This window comes from Cebidichthys violaceus, unplaced genomic scaffold (assembly GCF_023349555.1).
Source record: "Cebidichthys violaceus isolate CVI_PGR_0920_01 unplaced genomic scaffold, fCebVio1.0.p SCAF_2, whole genome shotgun sequence".
In the NCBI taxonomy this organism is placed as follows: Eukaryota; Metazoa; Chordata; class Actinopteri; order Perciformes; family Stichaeidae; genus Cebidichthys; species Cebidichthys violaceus.
Window position 1 is genome coordinate 9,457,834 of NW_027176372.1, and position 15,154 is coordinate 9,472,987.

At 40.5% G+C, this 15,154-nt stretch overlaps 1 protein-coding gene across 1 annotated transcript in view; it reads right to left on the minus strand.

The window, feature by feature from the left end:
- LOC137875215 (gamma-aminobutyric acid receptor subunit alpha-2) overlaps positions 1-6,216 on the minus strand; it is a 33,675-nt gene extending 27,459 nt beyond the window's left edge. The window contains exons 1-3 of the mRNA XM_068714257.1: positions 5,699-6,216; positions 5,152-5,257; positions 3,088-3,203 (exon numbers count right to left, since the gene is read on the minus strand). Of these exons, the coding sequence (XP_068570358.1) occupies positions 3,088-3,203; positions 5,152-5,222 (187 nt within the window). The 5' untranslated portion in view covers positions 5,223-5,257; positions 5,699-6,216. The remainder of the gene's footprint in view (positions 1-3,087; positions 3,204-5,151; positions 5,258-5,698) is intronic.
- Positions 6,217-15,154: the final 8,938 nt, after the last annotated feature.

Consider the following 15,154-nt stretch of genomic DNA (forward strand, 5'->3'; position numbering starts at 1 on the left):
TTCTAGTAGCCCCGAGGGGACACGTGTGTTCATCTTGAAAACCTCTGCCCTAGATTCATCTTCTCCATCTTCATCATTTGATTATCAGTAGGATTTGTGAAATGTTTCAACTCACATCTCCTGCTTGCTGCAATAAGACACAGCAGAGAGCTCGCTGGGATAGGTTTAAATGTTGCACGTCTTAAACAAAACATCTAACACTGACTCCACCTTCTGTGAACAATCTAATGCAATCTATGGTAACAGCCCTGCAACACATTTCATTTGGCCTGGAACTGTGTCTGAGAGGTGTAAAGGCTATTTGTAGGGTGCCGTTTGTGGTTTTGTTATTGAGGATTCATTGCATTACATTACACAGCTGGTCCTGTTATTCTGTCCAGAGATGTGGGACAACAGAGGCACTAAGTGAAATGACTATGGGGCAAAGTACATTTTGTAATACGCTCTGTATGTATGAAGGTAATGTGTAGTGATGCTGTAAATAAATCATTGAATATTTGAAGATTCATACAGAGAGATTACATACAGTATCTCTCTCTCTCTCTCTCTCTCTCTCTCTCTCTCTCTATATATATATATATATATATATATATATATATATATATATATATATATATATATATACATTTATACATATGTATACATATACATATATACATAATCATATATACATATACATATATATATAAATATACATAAATATATATTAGCTACGTTGATTTTTTTTTGAGTGGTAACCTACGTGAACCATGAGAACTGACTCTGTGTCCCAGAATGTACTATGTGTCTGAGTGAACACACTCATGCAGCTGTGATGAACGTGTTATAAACTAAGGCTCAGCGAGGCGTTAACATGTTTTTTTTCTTCCCACAGATGAGACATAAAGATCTAATGTGTCTACAATGTGTAAAGCTCCATCGGATGTCACTTTCCTGTTCTTGGACAGAATTCTACTCCTCGATGTAGCACCCGTGTACATTAATGGGTTACAGCGTGCTACTACATCTTGAGTGTTAGGAGGTTTGCTCCCGCTGGGGCCAAAGCTGGTAAAAATGGATGTAATCGTGGTACTGTAAGACACTTAGTAGGAAAGCGTTTCATTTAATGTTTTATATATATATGTTATATTTCAGATCTCCCCTAAGTCTGCTTTTAACACGACCACTCTTAGTTAATGAGTTAATGTAGTGTAAATCAATACAGTTTTATTGATTCAATCGCATACATCTACTACAATTATTATGAAAAGGGCCAGGGCCAAATTAAAAATGGCAAGAAACATACTTTTAGGGAAGGATTAAGTCTAGATTGTGGTGCAATAACCCTATTTGATGGAAAATTCCTTGAAATGTGATCATTAAAGGTCTTAAAGTAAGATAGTAAGCTACAGTGTTGTAACAGGCCAAACATGTCGTCTTCTCCTCCACAGTGAATAAGCTAGCAGCACCATAATTGTAGGTCCAGCTGTACAGGCTGAGCGCTGCCAAGCCAAAGGAGGTCTGTTCCCCATATGGCAGCTCCTGGACTGGGCTGATGGCCCCAGGAATTTGAATTTCAAATGGCATCAAATCCTGAGGGAGGAGTTCAGCTTTTGGGGTGACGGGGCCAAGCTGGAAATGAGATGCCAAACATGGAGGATGATGGGAGAGGTGAGGATGGAGAGGCCCACTGAGGCCACAAGAGAGGACATGATTCTTATCAGCACACAAAAGGCACCATCTTCTGCAGAGAGCGAAGAGTTCCGAAGCCTGTCATGTGTATGCAGCTTGAAATGTGTCAAACCTCACAGAAGCTCAGGAAAATCATTGAAAAATAAAACCATATATATGGTGTATATACAATAATGATTTTCCTGAGCTATATATATATATATATATATATACATGTATATATATATACATATATATATATATATATATGTATATATATATATATATATATATATGTATATATATATATATATATATAGCTCAGGAAAATCATTATTGTATATACACCATATATATGGTTCTATTTTTAAAAAAATGTATATAGTATGTATATATATATATATATATATATATATATATATATATGTAGGGACATGGTATGTATCTACAGCCAAACCAGCAGGTCATCAGTACTACAAATCAAGTGTTCTCACTCCACATGAGCAATCAGGCATTTTAAAAAAAGGCACACGTGCTGTTTCATAATATGGAGATATATATATATATATATATATATATATATATATATATATATATATATATATATATATATATATATATTATATAACCTTTATGAACCCACACAAAGCTGCCAGATACAATACACAAACCATTGTGTAAATAATGGCTTTTAGGCCGTACACTTGAAAGTGCAAACACCTCCGGAACTAAATCCAAATATTACAATTTCTGGGTCTGATCATATCTGGTCATAACAAAATTGTCTTGTTATATTTTACTCAATCTGCTCTTTTAAAAATATATAATCCAAACAGGAATGTATCGATGGATGTAAGAAAGATCCACATGGTCCAAAGTTCCAATGTTTTCACTTTGACATCAATTCAACCATGTCCTTCAGCCAAACCAGCATTACAACCATGCAGCTCAACCAAACTGACACTGCACCCACACCGATGCGCCTCTCATCTCATCTCATCTTCAACCGCTTATCCGGGATCGGGTCGCGGGGGCAACAGCTCCAGCAGGGGACCCCAAACTTCCCTTTCCCGAGCCACATCAACCAGCTCTGACTGGGGGATGCGCCTCCGATATCTAAAAGATTCAACGGGCATTTTACGGGAAAATTCCAGCGAGAATGCGGCCAGTTTGGCTGCTGTTACTTTCCAGGAAGTGGAGTCAGTGTTATATAACCTGAATGTTTTGTGCACAGAGTGTTTGTCAGTTTACTCTTGAGGGGATTGTTGCCAAAGGTCATCAGTACTACAAATCTGATGTTAAATGAAGTGTTCTCACTCCACATGAGCAATCAAGCATTTAAAAAAAGAAACACGTGCTGTTTCACGCTAAATGGGAGCGCAAAAGTTAGATAGCATCATGTAAAAAGTACAGATATTAAATAATAAAGTTCCTTACCACCAAGACCTGGCCGTAGACGGTTGTCATATCCATCCAGCAGGCTGTCCAGGATACGTGTGAACAGGGTGATGTTGGTTTTAAAGGCATCAGATGTGGTATCGGCATTCACTGACCTGGTCGACGGACACACAATAACAACATGACTACCAAAGGGACACTTGAACAGGAATTTGTTTGATTACATTTAAAATGTATTTAGACTCATAACTGTGTTTCCCACAGAGGCCTGATGTATGGGGAAAAGGGGATCGTCATTATCTGGCAGAGACTTCATACATGCCCACACAGACACACACACACACACACACAATGTTCCTCATCCACATGGATGACCCAGTTCAAGGCAGAACGTTTGTGAGCCATCTGATCTTGGAGCCAAAACACAACTGAATATGCAAATGTAATCAGAGCTAGAGATCCATGGTAAATAAATTCAGATCAGATCCTACATTAAAGCTTGACATATTCACCACTGTTGAAAGCTCTGGTGTAAAAGCCACAGGTTATAGGCATATTTTACTTTTAGCAGGGAATGTCCATACAATATTGATCATTTTACACATCTGGGTATTTTCTGTTTGGACCACAAATCTCTAATTGCCATCAGAGAAAGTGCTAGATCAATGTAGCCTACTTACAATGTTCTACCCTTCTTATAGACAGCCTTTGGTTATAACCCAATAGGAGAGGAATGTTTAATTTATTTTTTTCTAGTACAGTATGTTCCCTTATATAGCAACATCTTTGCCACAGTGTAAATTACACCCATATCAGCACAGTCAGCTGGTTTTTGCAGCTCTGTTAGCATCAAACTTAAATTAGCATGTGTGAGCAAATGCTAATTTAAACCTTCACATGTATCCCTAAACATCGGTGTTAACATTAGCATTGTAATGTTAGCTGGCTAACTAGCTAGTTAACTAGCATTCAAGACTAGCTTGGAAATTAGCCCGCTAATGTTAAGTTAGCTAGCGTTAGCTAAAAAAAACTAAATAAAAACGGGTTGCATTGCTATACATTAACATTTTGTAGAAGACATTTTCCTAACTATACTAGCTCATGCATATATGATACTTATATGCTTTTTTGGTGACCTCCAGCCTCCTGGGTGTGAAGTTTTAATAACCCAGTGGCAAAATGGCTGCAAGGTGAGCCACCTTGTAGGCCTATAACATTGTAAAGTACGAGCAGCCAGGCAGAGTCCCAACGTAATTACTTGTGTTATTTACAGCTGAGCTTTTACGACTGTGACGTATGGTCTCTGCAGCCAAGCACTTGACGATAGATACGGTTTTAGAACAATAGGGACATTGTACGATAGTGTTATGGATTCAGTGGGCCTTTTTTTGTCTTTTTCTTTTTTTTTTTTAAATTGCCTCTCATGCCTCTGACATCAGCTGTTTCTTTCTTTTGTCAACTGTCATCTAGTGTGAGCTCTCAAGTGACCTAAACTGTCACTCCCAATTGTCTCTCAAAAGACACCTTTACACCTCGTGTGATAATGTGAGATGTCCTCTGATGAAACAGTGGGTGTATTAAAAATTATGGGGGCAAAGCAGGTTTGACACCTTTTTTTTTTTTTTAGCTGTATCAATTTAAAGTAATTAGGTCTCATAAATAATATTTTTGTCAATACCTTGTATTGATAGATGCATACTCCTTGAAACACAGGTCAATCTTCAAGGTTCATATATCGGCTGTAGCTATTATCCTTAATTAGAATAGACTATTAAAAACATTAATACCCTGTTACAGATAATAAAACTCAAGCTGGTCTATGGAATGTGTAATATCTAATAACCTTAACCCAGTAAGGCCTATATTATAAATTGTACTACACCTGCAATAGGCTAGATAATTACCCACATGCCCTGCAGGTTATTTTTATGCTCACTCTGAGGACAGGATAACTGCCTCTCCTCCTGCGCATTGAGTGTCCGCTGATAATGAGTCCGGTGTGATAAAAAAAAAAAAACCTTGATAAATGGATACCTCCAGTCTCCCCTCCTCAGAAGACGCAGCGAGTGATCCTCGAGGCGTCTCCCGTTCAAAAAGACTCACCTGGTTTTCCAGAGAGCTGTGAGCGCCAGCAGGCAGACAAGAAGTGGAGGAGCGCTCTCTCTGCTCCACATGGCTGCTCCGACACCTACACGCAGCAGGACAGCCGCTGTAATGAATGAATGCTCAGTTTAGACCGCCAGCGGGATTCATATGTGACCCATACAGTCATTGCATCCATCACTTGTTTCTGGGGATTCCCTTCAACACGCGAGCAAAATAAATAAATAAATAGACAAGCAGCAGAGACAGCAACTGGCAGCAATTAGTATTCACGTCCCACGCCTCCACTCACTGAACGTTACTGTTACCAGAAATACTGGATCAAGTCGGTACACCGATTTGAAACCGCGTGTCACCGATTTTAGACGATACAAAAAAAATAAAAATTAAATGCAGAAAATAACAAATAATAAAAATGTGGGATCAAGATCCGTTCCCACGCTCTCTAGCATCTTCTCCCCGCATGATAAATAATAATAAAATAATCGTTTTCCTTTGTGTCTGAGGGGGGGGGGGGGTATTTAAAAAAATAATAAAACAGACTCACCTCAAGTGCAGAAAGTACCTGCTGCAGCCGGATTCGTCGAAGATGCAAGAAAGTTAAAGAGAAATCACCGCTCTCTGCTGTTTTGATGAGACTGAATGAGTGCAAGTGTGTCATGAAAACAAAGCTGCGAGCACTGATAAATCATAGTCCCGGCCAGCAGCAGGAATGCAGCCGAAACGCACTGGCTTTCATAGTGTCCAAAAAATTAACCAAAAAATATATGATATGAATGAGATGGACTGAAATGAAATAAAAGCTTCTTTTTTAAAATAAATAAATAAATAAATGAAAAAAGCAGCAGTTGTGGGGAGCTGATCCTGGCGTCAAATTTCCCTGTTCAGCATTCCCCCTCAGCTGGTGAAAAGCTCGATGTGATTCGTGATAAGCAAGAAGCACATCTCAGTCTCCCTCATCTCCACACACACTCGCACACTCACACACACACACACACACACACACACACACACACACACACACACACACACACACACACACACACAACAAAGGCTGAGGAGGAGGAACACTGGGTCCTAGAGACAGTTTGGTATGCACTGAGCCGCCTTCCTTCCTTCCTTTCCTCTCCTTGGTGTGTGAAGGTGTAAATGAATGTTGTTTCCACTCACAGACAGTATACACACAGGGCCATATCGATGATGCTAAAACAGTCCGACTTCGTTGCATATGAAGGAAACGGCTCGCCTCGTCTCCGTGGGTTCAACCATTTTGGGTGAGACAGGTGTGCTGCAACAGGGACGCGCACAGGCATTTTAAGGGGCTGCTGCTCCAACCGGAAAAAAGGGCAACCCCCCAAGTTCACACAACGCCAAAGTCCAAAGTAAACAGGGTTCATTTTAAAAAGCACCTTTTTTTGCATTCTTGCCATCTGATAGCATTAAGCGTTTATCCCCCTGCGTGATTGCCTTACTTTACTGCAAACATATGACACGGAGAAGCTTGGTCAACTTCGCTTTGTTGTTTTTTTACGGCTATTATGGTCTCACTTTAGCAATTATGGGCTACTCCTATTTATGCAACACATTGCCCGTGCAATTTTAACCCTGCCTTGTTCACGTCCTTGTGGTTAGATTTCTTTTTTTCTTTTAATTGTTCTGTCTTTTACACTAAAAACTATGATCTGATCATTTACATCTGTATATTTAGTGGAATGGAAAAGCCTTTAACGTATAGCAATTTGCCCATGGGACACTGACACTCCACCAAAATACATTATGTCAAACTCTGGACACTGCCGTACCAATATCCGAAATGTAAAGAAATGGCCAATATTGATCTCATGTACAGTATCACAATCAATCAATCAAAAAACAGGTAAAAACATAAATTGGATTCAATGAGTGTGTGTGTGTGTGTGTGTGTGTGTGTGTGTGTGTGTGTGTGTGTGTGTGTGTGTGTGTATGTGTGTATGTGTGTGTGTGTGTGTGTGTGTGTGTGTGTGTGTCTGTGTGTGTGTGTGTGTGTGTGTGTGTGTGTGTGTGTGTGTGTGAGTGTGTGGAGGGGTTCGTTTCTCTGAATTGCCTCATATCAGAAACTGGCGAATAAAATAAATCAAAATAATAATAAAAACCTTCTTTATAATTCAAAATAGTTTCCGTATTACTGTTTTGCTTTTGAATTGCGCCACATCGTCATTGTGAAGTTGTTGGAGCTGTTCTTTCAGCACCACACGCTGTAGATAGATGGGAAAGTCTTTCATTAGAGAAGTGAAACTCTACATCTAACGTGTAACTACTTTTTCTGTGTGTGACAATACTTCTGTATGCAACACCAGTGTACATATCATAGGTTGCACACGTGTGGGCCTGAAATATTGTATATGTTTTTTTGTGCTTTAAATCAAATTGATTAATAGGAGACATGTAAATTAATTCTTGCAGAGAAAATGAGCATTTTGTGACGTTCAAGCAACATCCAAATGCTTTTTATGCGTGGATTTGAGAAAAACACACATCTTCACTACACATCACGTGGCTCGGGGTAATATGCTCTTTTTTGTGATTTACAAAGGCGTCATGTGTGGAAATATGTTTTTTATTACATTCATTATTTTCCAGTTCACATTGTGCTCAAATAGTGCACTAAAATACATTAGTCCCAGGGGAGATCAGTAGGAACCTGACAGCCAATCTTTGCCCCAGAGCCTCTCAATACAGCCACAAATTCTTTGAGTCTATAAATCTGCAGCCGTGTTAAAGAAATAAAACAGGTTTGTGCTGTGCAGCAGGTAACTGTGGCAGACGCTCAGACAGGTTGGGGAAAAGGACAACAGAGTTTTAAGGAGACCTGGTGACTGATAATACCCTGATTTAAGAGGCAGCGAAGGAAGCGAGTACTCACACATACACACACACACACACACACACACACACACACACATAGATCAAAACAGACTGCTGGACCTCAGGGGTCGGACCATTATCAAGCAGTCGCATGCTCTCCCCCTGCTACACTTCAGACTGGAAGGCTGTCCCATTGATCTCTCCTTTAATCCATACCTGTGACAGGTGATCGATGAGGCAGGTCATCTCATAACGGTCACCCTCGGGCCCGTCATCAAGTCCAACAAAGCAGGCAGGCGGGAAACCGCCAGCCGAGGAATGAGCAAGGGCATCGAGGACAAAACAAACAAAATCCCCTCCTTTTATTCCATCAATGTTTCGCATGTTTGGTTTCCCACTAGGCTCGGGTTTCACTTGCGCCGCTGGCCGCTGTGTTACATGCTCTTACAGCACATTGTTTATTGCAAGATGTTGCATCACACCCAGCACTGCTGCCATGCAGGCCTGAGTGGGTCCCCAGCTGGGCACAGTGAGTGACAATGCATATTGATCAGGTCCACGTAGAGGAAGGGAAGCAAATGATTCCGCGTTGAAAGGTGGCTATAAATATTTCATTAAAACGAAAATGTAACCCTTTTTATCACTGTCGCCCCTGGTTGTATGTGTTCCAATGGTGTGTGGAGGGGAAAGTCCTTACCGTGGTACTTACAATACTGTGATTTATGTCCCTTAGATTATAGTAAATATGAATAGTGCAGTCCAAGTATGCAACGTGTTTCATCATTAGTGTAATTAATGGAGGGCTGAGTAATTCCAATCTGTCCTTTCGTCGGTTGCAGACTTGTCCGTGAAAACCATTTGTTTGTTTTTAAAAGACGGATTACCTGTAAACAGTGAGCATACCAGGGGAGCAATACAAATGCAGATTCAGACGGGCAGGAATGGACTGATGCGCTTTCGGTCAGTGGGGAGGCAGCTCAATAGTGATCTGGTCGATCAAAATAAAAAAAATAAAAAAAGCAGGTAACAGAAAAGTGTGCTGCTGCTGCTGCTGCTGCGGTGCATTTAAATGAGCTGATTGCATCCTTTTCCTTGTCAGAGTAACTATGAAACATGTGCATCTAAATATAGTCAATAGCAGCTGTCTGTGCAAAAAAACGTTTGCTCGTTAACGAATGAAAACCAAAAGAATGACATGCTTGACAGCCATGTGGGGTGATATGACACATGCATGCAGAAATATCCATGCAAACACACACACACACACACACACACACACACTCACACTCACACTCACACACACACACACACACACACACACACACACACACACACTCACACACACACACACACACACACACACACACACACACACACACACACACACACACACACACAGTGTCCTCTGCTGGAGAAACACAGTAACTATAACTCCTCATTTGGAAACAGATGGGGCACACAAAGACGATTCCATCACCGGGTTAGATTTTTCTGCCTTACAACCCGAAGCATCGTCGTCACACACGGCTCGGTGTGCTCTATTTGTCACCACGCCGAGCAGCTAAACATGATATCAAGCATTTGGTGCCTTTGATACGGTCCTGGTGTAAGAGTACAGCACCAGGTGGTTGTTGACTCCGCTGACATTTATTTTTATTTTTTTTTGGGGGGGGGGGGACTACCCGAGCCAGTCAGGCAGCATGTTGTTGTCAGTTGCATGTCAGCGTGAGTTGATTCACCAGGCACTGCTGGAAATGCTAAACCAGTCTCAGGCCGGTTACCTCGGCAACAAGCCATGCATGGCAGAAGAACGATGTTGTGAGAGAGAAAAAGATGAGGAGCCCGTCGAGGAGCTCTGACACTCTTAAAGTGATAGGTCACCCTTCAAAAATCCCTCTGCAATATACACAACACACAACACACGCACACACACGCACACACACACACACACAAACATCGTAATATCGAACCAGCTCCCTCTCTGCAGAACTAAAATTAACTATTGTGTTCACCTTTCTCAAACAACATGCTTGCAAGTGTTTGTTTCAAACTCAAAAGCATGAAGTATATATATCATCATATCTTGATAATTTTTTTATTCTTCTGAAAAGTTAAGCCAACGCTTAAAGTTGCATTCTCTCTAATGGCCATCAGGGGGCAACTCCTCTGGCTGTAAAAGGATGTCTGATTATATAGAAGTAAACATTGTAAACATGAGTTTATGTTCTCAATCTCTAGTTTCAAGTCTTCTTCAAAACAGCGTGATGTTTATTTAGTAAACTATGGTCCATTTAGAGTCAAATAGACCATAAAATAGGGTATGCTTTAGGGCAGGGCCACTTGTGATTGATAGATCGCTACCACGGTGTTGTCCGGTCCAGGGGTTGTTCACCCTTTCAGTGTGTTTTCAGTTCATGACAGTTAGTTGCAACATTTTTGGTCGCCTAAAAATTCATTATTCAGCGTTTGGTTGTACTTCTCGTATCACAACTGGTTGCAAAAACAAAGAAGGATATGGCAAAAATAATTAAATACACAAGACACAAAGAAAGAAATGAAAAACGGGAATATTTGAATAAAAGAAATCAGCTTTTGGGCGAATTGTATTTTGAAATCCAATTAATTTCCTCTTTCATTGCTATTTCAGAAATTACACTTGACAGTTGAACGAACACACTAAATAAATGAATGTTAATAAATGTCCTGTGAACCTCTTTGAAGATAGTCCTAACATGTTAAAGAATGAGGTGTGGCGTATCATTGAATAAATAAAGGATTGGGTCTTTAGCATAAACAGAGCACAACAGCATACCACATACATAAACAGCAGGCATTAAAAAGCCTGAACACACTCGAGTGTCTGACTGACAGGCACAGAGCAGAAACACCTCTGCTCTGTGCCTTGAGCACCACAGACGCAGACAAATAAAAGTTCACTTAGAGTTCATGTCTTTGGCTGCCAGATGACCTCACTGTTACAAAATGCTGAGGCCACATCTCTCTCTTTGTCTACTCCTTCTTTTATCTTATATAACTAAACAGATGAATCACAGGCACATTTAGCTCCTAAAAATTAAAAGGTTGCTTTTCTGACCTTGCCAATACTATTTATGCAGCGGAAGTATTCTGCACTCACTGTTGCTAATTTCCCTCAGGTTACCAAGGAAACTGAAGCGAGTGCAACTCGACAGTCCTCTTGTGTTTTGCTGGTCATATTGCGTCTGCCATCTTCAGCTCCAGAGTTTCAACAATAATTCCCTTTTTATCCACGGCTAAATTTAACTGCCGAGCCAGTGTACAAACAGCAGAGAGCTAAACCGTGGGCTCTCACACCTGGTTTCTACAGCTCAGCATCACGATACAGAAGAGAGAGAGAAAGCCTGAAAAATGACAGAGATTTTGGATCTGGAACCTGTAGGTGGGCAGCTTGATATAGTGTCATTAAAATAGGACAGAGCTCATATGGTTTGGCGTGAATACCCACACCTTACAATAATATGTACTGTATGTACTGAAGACCCAGTCACTCTTTTGAATTGTATTAAGTGCCAGCAAATCTTTCAGTGGCCCAAAGTGAAAGAAGTATTTACATGTTGTAGGCCGTACCGCAGTGCACAATGATTTATTTTTCATTTTCGGGGGGAAATTATTATACCAAAACATGATACCAACCTAAATATACTAATTAAAAGGCTTGAAATATTGTCTGTTGTGACAGAATACATTTTTAAAGACTATGTCTCTTCCTCTCCTGCTGATTTAGAAGCATCAGATAGGTGCATTCGGTGCAGATCTCCGCCAGGTGTGTCTGCAACGACCACTGCTGTATTGTGTGATTGAATGAATAGAACCCATATTTGGCTAACCCCCGTCAAGTCACCAATGGGCTGTAATGCGTCTTAAAACACACTTCATTCAAACTCAAAAACAAGCGGCGATGTATGCAGACAATAGGCTCAAAGTCGTCGGATAAGATACGTCATACAATCTTCACAAAAACAAAATTACACTCAGCGAGGTGTCTGCCTGCTTTGTAGGGGCTAAGTTGCAGTGATGTACTGCAGGGTGGTAGCTCCGTTAGCGGTAAGCCAAACACACCATTAACTGTTACCCCCCCCCACCCCCCCACTGTGGGTGTAGAGCAGCGGCTGGGGTTGGCGATGCACTCATCTGTATTATCACTGCCGACCGGGGGCCAGTTAAGAGTAGTGAGTGATGAGTCGACAGGCAGTCAATGGCAGTATAGAACAGGCCATAAAAGGTGTTTTGAGAAAGTCACAACAACCACAAGAGGTCCTTGAGCATGCAGCCATAACTGGCCACCCAAAATACTATGCAGTTTGCTATACAGCAAAATGCCAGATTAGCCGTGGACAGACACAGAGGTGCAGACTCACTCACTCACTCACTCGCGGAGGCACGCACACATGCAACCAATCGCATGATCCTCCCAGTGGAGATAAAATGGTGTAAACTTTAGAATTTGACTATTTTTACAGTGCGACTGAACAGAACTGTAGTTAACTTTGGGAACACTGAGGTGATGTCTCCGTTATTGTTTATGTCTCATCCAGGATTTTAGTTACCTGTGGGGTTTATATCTTATAGTTAAAAATGTACACACACTGGGTATTTCACAGGCTTATCCCAATGTATTTAGATGCACTCAAAATGCTGAAATTTGACTACTTTTAGGCCAACAAATATAAATCCATAAAGAACCAGGCCTTGGCATCAATATAATTGCCTATATGATACCTTACTTTTGAAGATATACAGTTGTGGTCAAAAGTTTACATACACTTGTAAAGAACATAATGTCATGGCTCTCTTGAGTTTCCAGTTATTTCTACAACTCTGATTTTTCTCTGATAGAGTGATTGGAACAGATACTTCTTTGTCACAAAAAACATTCATGAAGTTTGGTTCTTTCATGACTTTATTATGGGTTAACAGAAAAAGTGACAAAATCTGCTGGGTCAAAAATATACATACAGCAACATGAATTAGCAATTTTGGTGACTTAGAAAGTTGTGTCAATGAAATGAGCTTCATAGCATGGCCTCTTAACGTCTTGTGAGTGATTATGAGTGACTACAACTGGTGACTTCTCTGAGGCCATTTAAATAGGGCTCATTGGATACAAACGCCCACAAACGCTACAATGGGAAAGTCAAAGGAGCTCAGCATGGATCTGAAAAAGCGAATCATTGACTTGAACAAGTCAGGAAAGTCACTTGGAGCCATTTCAAAGCAGCTGCAGGTCCCAAGAGCAACAGTGCAAACAATTGTTTGTAAGTATAAAGTGCATGGCACTGTTTTGTCACTGCCACGATCAGGAAGAAAACGCAAGCTATCACCTGCTGCTGAGAGAAAATTGGTCAGGAGGGTGAAGAGTCAACCGAGAACCATCAAAAAGCAGATCTGCCAAGAATTAGAAGCTGCTGGAACACAGGTGTCAGTGTCCACAGTCAAGCGTGTTTTGCATCTCCATGGACTGAGAGGCTGCCGTGCAAGAAGGAAGCCCTTGCTCCAAAAGCGGCACCTTAAGGCTCGACTGAAGTTTGCTGCTGATCACATGGACAAAGATAAGACCTTCTGGAGGAAAGTTCTGTGGTCAGACGAAACAAAAATCGAGCTGTTTGGCCACAATGCCCAGCAATATGTTTGGAGGAGAAAAGGTGAGGCCTTTAACCCCAAGAACACCATGCCTACCGTCAAGCACGGTGGTGGTAGTATTATGCTGTGGGGCTGTTTTGCTGCCAATGGAACTGGTGCTTTACAGAGAGTAAATGGGATAATGAAGAAGGAGGATTACCTTCAAATTCTTCAAGATAACCTAAAATCATCAGCCCGAAGGTTGGGTCTTGGGCGCAGTTGGGTATTCCAACAGGACAATGACCCCAAACACACATCAAAAGTGGTAATGGAATGGCTAAATCAGGCTAGAATTAGGGTTTTAGAATGGCCTTCCCAAAGTCCTGATTTAAATCCCATTGAGAACATGTGGACAATGCTGAAGAAACAAGTCCATGTCAGAAAGCCATCAAATTTAACTGAACTGCACCAATTCTGTCAAGAGGAGTGGTCAAAGATTCAACAAGAAGCTTGCCAGAAGCTTGTGGATGGCTACCAAAAGCACCTAATTGAAGTGAAAATGGCCAAGGGACATGTAACCAAATATTAGCACTGCTGTATGTATATTTTTGACCCAGCAGATTTGATCACTTTTTCTGTTAACCCATAATAAAGTCATGAAAGAACCAAACTTCATGAATGTTTTTTGTGACAAAGAAGTATCTGTTCCAATCACTCTATCAGAGAAAAATCTGAGTTGTAGAAATAACGGGGAAACTCAAGAGAGCCATGACATTATGTTCTTTACAAGTGTATGTAAACTTTTGACCACAACTGTAACTGTACAGTTATTGAATAGTTAAAATATCTAAATAATAATTTGGACTTGCAACCTTTTTCTGCAGCACTGCTATGACTATTATTTTCTTCAACATTTACCACTTCTATATGGTGATGATAATCATTAATAGTAGTAAGAAAATAGATGGCGTGTTTCTGCTGCTGTGCTCATGGACTGTGTACTGTACATTTCCAGTTGCTGCTGTACAGTCCAGCCACTAGATGGCACAGAAGGTTTAACGCTATTTTATTATTCTGAGCTTCTAAATGAGTGAGGGCAGTACATTCAATGAATACATTTATTTTGATTATGAACACCTTAAATGTAAATATTTTTTGTTGTTGTGTTTTTAACTCTGTGGTCATCATCTATCTCTGAGTTCAATAGTCATTAGGATTGTTGCTGAGGGAGATCAGTTCTTGATTATACAGTATGCCACCAATTAATTATTTGCTTTTCTAGTGATAGAGCAGAGATTAAGCATCTGACAGTGACACATTATCCTGGTTGACCTGTGACACCCTTTCACTGACGTTCGTTCTCTCTTTTTGCTGCGTTTCACATTCCTCGCTTAAATGCAATTAAAAGAATGAGTAGTGTCCCGGAAATATGACTTTGTGTTTGTCGTTCCCTCATCATGAAATGTTTGAATAAATATAAGCAGACCGGTATAAAATGAAAGCATTCGTCAAATCAGTCAAGATTTACAACTTTACTTTAATATCACTTACTTGTCAGTAA